This window comes from Berghia stephanieae, chromosome 2, assembly GCF_034508935.2.
Source record: "Berghia stephanieae isolate SIO BIC M18660-M18661 chromosome 2, UCSD_Bste_1.3, whole genome shotgun sequence".
Classification (NCBI taxonomy): Eukaryota; Metazoa; Mollusca; class Gastropoda; order Nudibranchia; family Aeolidiidae; genus Berghia; species Berghia stephanieae.
Genome location: NC_088361.1, coordinates 539,016 through 544,659, shown reverse-complemented (window position 1 = coordinate 544,659; position 5,644 = coordinate 539,016). Strand labels below are relative to the sequence as shown.

At 34.3% G+C, this 5,644-nt stretch overlaps 1 protein-coding gene across 1 annotated transcript in view; it reads left to right on the top strand.

The window, feature by feature from the left end:
• Window positions 1–4,358, top strand: part of LOC144966682 (solute carrier organic anion transporter family member 4C1-like) — a 13,280-nt gene extending 8,922 nt beyond the window's left edge. The window contains exon 5 of the mRNA XM_078903440.1: window positions 3,609–4,358. Within this exon, the coding sequence (XP_078759566.1) occupies window positions 3,609–3,907 (299 nt within the window). The 3' untranslated portion in view covers window positions 3,908–4,358. The remainder of the gene's footprint in view (window positions 1–3,608) is intronic.
• The last annotated feature ends 1,286 nt before the right edge of the window (window positions 4,359–5,644 follow it).

The window sequence follows — 5,644 nt, the reverse complement described above, 5'->3', positions numbered from 1 at the left end:
TAGAACCACTGATATTGCGAGCTGTTAATTTTTTTTTTTTTTTAATTTTGGTGTAGGGGACATTATCCAACTTTTTATAAATAAAAGTATGCATGTCATTGATTATCTCCCTTGCATTAACATAACTGGATAGGGTGGAGGTGGCATATGTAAATTCATTCATTCTAAAACAAGATCTTTTTTCAGGAAAACGTCGACAGGTAAAGTTTAAAATGTGCCTCTTAAATATAGTTGAATTATACCTTACTGCTTTCCCTTTATGGTTCAGTGAAACAAAGAAAATAGGAATGCAATACATACTAAGTTTATACACTTTCTAACATTACAAAAAAACCCCGAAGCACTATTAAGTCCAAGCGTCAGGCTCTACATTGGCAAAGTTGGAAAACGCTACTCTCTGAGGGACCTAAAACCGATAGAAAAAAATATTTTAAAATGATTTGAGGTAGCCAAGTTCATAGTTGTTTGTTTTATCAAAGAGATTTTAAAAGATTATTGTTATTATCTTGCGGCCTTGTGGCATGACACTCGAGTTTTGATCTGTAGGTTCCTTGTTCAAATCTTGATATGGGCAGTCCAGAGTCGAGACCTTGGGGAATTGTCTTAATTTATATTCTCTTACTGAAATACAGTGGAATTCACAAAAATAAAATACAGTGGAATCCACATAAATGAAATACAATGGAATCCACATAAATGAAATACAGTAGAATCCACATAAATGAAATACAGTGGAATCCACATGAATGAAATACAATGGAATCCACATAAATGAAATACAGTGGAATCCACATAAATGAAATACAGTAGAATCCACATAAATGAAATACAATGGAATCCACATAAATGAAATACAGTGGAATCCACATAAATGAAATACAGTGGAATCCACATAAATGAAATACAGTGGAATCCACATAAATGAAATACAGTAGAATCCACATAAATGAAATAAAATGGAATCCACATAAATGAAATACAGTGGAATCCACATAAATGAAATACAATGGAATCCACATAAATGAAATACAGTGGAATCCACATAAATGAAATACAGTAGAATCAACATAAATGAAATACAATGGAATCCACATAAATGAAATACAATGGAATCCACATAAATGAAATACAGTGGAATCCACATAAATGAAATACAGTAGAATCCACATAAATGAAATACAGTGGAATCCACATAAATGAAATACAGTGGAATCCACATAAATGAAATACAGTGGAATCCACATAAATGAAATACAGTGGAATCCACATAAATGAAATACAGTGGAATCCACATAAATGAAATACAGTGGAATCCACATAAATGAAATACAGTGGAATCCACATAAATGAAATACAATGGAATCCACATAAATGATTTACAGTAGAATCCACATAAATGAAATACAGTGGAATCCACATAAATGAAATACAGTGGAATCCACATAAATGAAATACAATGGAATCCACATAAATGAAATACAGTGGAATCCACATAAATGAAATACAGTGGAATCCACATAAATGAAATACAATGGAATCCACATAAATGAAATACAGTGGAATCCACATAAATGAAATACATGGAATCCACATAATGAAATACAGTGGAATCCACATAAATGATTTACAGTGGAATCCACATGAATGAAATACAGTGGAATCCACATAAATGAAATACAGTGGAATCCACATAAATGAAATACAATGGAATCCACATAAATGAAATACAGTGGAATCCACATGAATGAAATACAGTGGAATCCACATAAATGAAATACAATGGAATCCACATAAATGAAATACAGTAGAATCCACATAAATGAAATACAGTGGAATCCACATAAATGAAATACAGTGGAATCCACATAAATGAAATAAAGTGGAATCCACATAAATGAATACAGTGGAATCCACATAAATGAAATACAGTGGAATCCACATAAATGAAATACAGTGGAATCCACATAAATGAAATACAGTGGAATCCACATAAATGAAATACAGTGGAATCACATAAATGAAATACAGTGGAATCCACATAAATGAAATACAATGGAATCCACATAAATGAAATACAATGGAATCCACATAAATGAAATACAGTGGAATCCACATAAATGAAATACAATGGAATCCACAAAAATAAAATACAGTGGAATCCACATAAATGAAATACAGTGGAATCCACATAAATGAAATACAGTGGAATCCACATAAATGAAATACAGTGGAATCCACATAAATGGAATACAGTGGAATCCACATAAATGAAATACAGTGGAATCCACATAAATGGAATACAGTGGAATCCACATAAATGAAATACAATGGAATCCACATAAATGAAATACAGTGGAATCCACATAAATGGAATACAGTGGAATCCACATAAATGAAATACAGTGGAATCCACATAAATGAAATACAGTGGAATCCACATAAATGGAATACAGTGGAATCCACATAAATGAAATACAATGGAATCCACATAAATGAAAATACAGTGGAATCCACATAAATGGAATACAGTGGAATCCACATAAATGAAATACAGTGGAATCCACATAAATGAAATACAGTGGAATCCACATAAATGGAATACAGTGGAATCCACATAAATGAAATACAGTGGAATCCACATAAATGGAATACAGTGGAATCCACATAAATGATATACAATGGAATCCACATAAATGAAATACAGTGGAATCCACATAAATGAAATACAGTGGAATCCACATAAATGGAATACAGTGGAATCCACATAAATGAAATACAGTGGAATCCACATAAATGGAATACAGTGGAATCCACATAAATGAAATACAGTGGAATCCACATAAATGGAATACAGTGGAATCCACATAAATGAAATACAATGGAATCCACATAAATGAAATACAGTGGAATCCACATAAATGAAATACAATGGAATCCACAAAAATAAAATACAGTGGAATCCACATAAATGAAATACAGTGGAATCCACATAAATGAAATACAGTGGAATCCACATAAATGAAATACAGTGGAATCCACATAAATGAAATACAATGGAATCCACAAAAATAAAATACAGTGGAATCCACATAAATGAAATACAGTGGAATCCACATAAATGAAATACAGTGGAAACCACATGAATGAAATACAGTGGAATCCACATGAATGAAATACAGTGGAATCCACATAAATGAAATACAGTGGAATCCACATAAATGAAATACAGTGGAATCCACATAAATTTAAGACTATATTTAAGTCACCATCTACTTAAAGTCAAAATCTCTTGTTGGTCCCAAATTTTCTGTTCTTTATCTAAAGTTTGTTCCAATGAAAATAAATAAAATCAATCTTCCTAAAGTCAACCATTCTTGTTGGATCAGCGGAGTTGGCTTTATCAAGATTCTACTCTAAGTATATAATAGATGCGATTTGTCCATATTTTAGGTAGATATTGCATCAAATTAAGATCACTTTTAAAAAAAACACACAGGGGTAGGAATTAAAATTCAGTCAACTATTGAAACTAATCACCACCCTATTTTCAATGATGACCAACTCTAGAGTTTTCAATGAAACTTATCTTTCTTCTTTAATATCTTCAGGAACCATCCCAGGACCCGTGTTGACAGGATTCGTCCTTGATAAGTCATGTGACGTCTGGGAGGAGACGTGTCAAGGTCAAGGAAACTGCTGGGTTTATGACAGATACACGATGAGTTGGTCACTGTTCGCCTGGTGGGCGCCGGTCAAATCTTTCACTACAATCATGCTCGGTCTGATCTCTCTATTTTACCGTCAAGAAGTAGAAGGTGATCGGAGTATTTGCCACGTAAAATCTGAAGACAACTCTGTCGTCAACGGAACGTGTAGCAATGGTGTGTCACCTGGGACTGCAAAATGATGACCATGCCGTATAAAATTTTTAAAAACAAACATCTGAGTTAAGTCATTCTGGTAGAGACGATTTGTTCTATGATAATCGATGTGGATACAATTTGTTCTCAGATGTTTTTCGAAATTGTATTTTTCTTTAAACGGATACAATATTTATGTGGTAAAAACTAAAAGTTTTTTGAGTTTAATCATTACAGACATTTATGATCAACTTCTGCTTTACCTTCTAATTTTAACAAAATTAAAACTATCAAGGGGAAGCAATTGTAATATGTTGTTTGATGATTGTTATATTATCTGTTTATCGCCCTTTTTCATATCAAGTTAATATCAATGTCCCACATAATAAAAGATTCATACAGTGGGTCACAGTTGTTCCCCATAATTTACCATATATCTTTAACCCTCTCCTTACCTCCTGCAGCAAATTGTCACATTTGTTACGACACAATATATATTTTTAAAACTTCAGATTTATTTTATACATCACAAAATTTGAAGAACGATCTTTGTTTAATTAATTAGAACATAAAGTTGTTTTGTAGAGAGCTTGTTTGTGTTTAAAAAAAAAAAACAATTTTTCTGCGGGCGGTCCTAGGCAAGCGTAAGAACCACGGTTCTACGGTTCCGGTTCCTAGAACCGGTTCTTTTCGACATTTAACATTCTTGAGGGACCGTTGGGACCGTGGGACCGTGGGACCGTTACACGATGAAAACCGTGGTCTACAATAGGTTCTCAGTGAAAGTGAGAGCGGAGACAGCTTCGTTAAGAGAGAGAGAGAGAGAGAGAGAGAGAGAGAGAGAGAGAGAGAGAGAGAGAGAGATGTGTGTGCTGTGCATATTAGGCTATTACACAGGAGTGACAAGAATTGTGTGAGTGTGTGTGTGTATGTGTGTGTGTATGTATGTGTGTGTGGTGCACAAATCTCATCCTTGTTCTGTGAAGGGGCAGTCGATGGGGACGTGGACGTATTGTGTGTGTGCGTGCGTGTGTGTGTGTCTGCGAAGATTGATGGAGCGGTTCAGGTCAATGTTTGTGAGTTGAAAAAAGGGATTGTTAATATTTTGTGTCTGTGGCATGCTGGGCCAAAAGAATGGAAAGAGTTTGTTTTGATTTGTTCTTTGTTTTGTTTTGTTTTTGTTATTGTTGTTGTCTCCATTCCTTTTTTCTCTTTTTGTGCGGCATGTGGTCATGTAGTATGACACTCGCTTTTGGAACGGAAGGTGCGGGGTTCGAGCCTCGCTCGGCGCCTAGTTGAGTCATTGAAAGACTCTTTACTCACATCCTATCACTGAACTCAGGTGTAAAATGAGTACCTGGTCGTCAACAGTGTTGTCTTTGTCGGAAAAAAATTGTAGCATCGCCTAACAGGCGTCACGTCTCGTTCTACATGTTACGTGTTGCTATTAGTCAGGGACCCATTGTAGCATAAAAATGATAATAAAAATAAATGGCATTTATATAGAGCTTTACCCCGTTGTCACAGGCTCTAAGCGCTTTACAGTGATATAAAACAAAACATATTACAGTGAGACAAGTGTGAAGGAAACGTGATACGAATTCAATTTAACAACAACAAAATATGAAAATAATATTGCAACATTATGAAGTAAAAATATAAAACTTTAAGCGACATTTAAACGTTGTCAACGAATCCGAGCATCTCACGTGTGATGGGAGAGAGTTCCAAAAATGGGGGGCCGAAAATTTAAAAGATTGTTCACCTATTTTACACAATGGCTT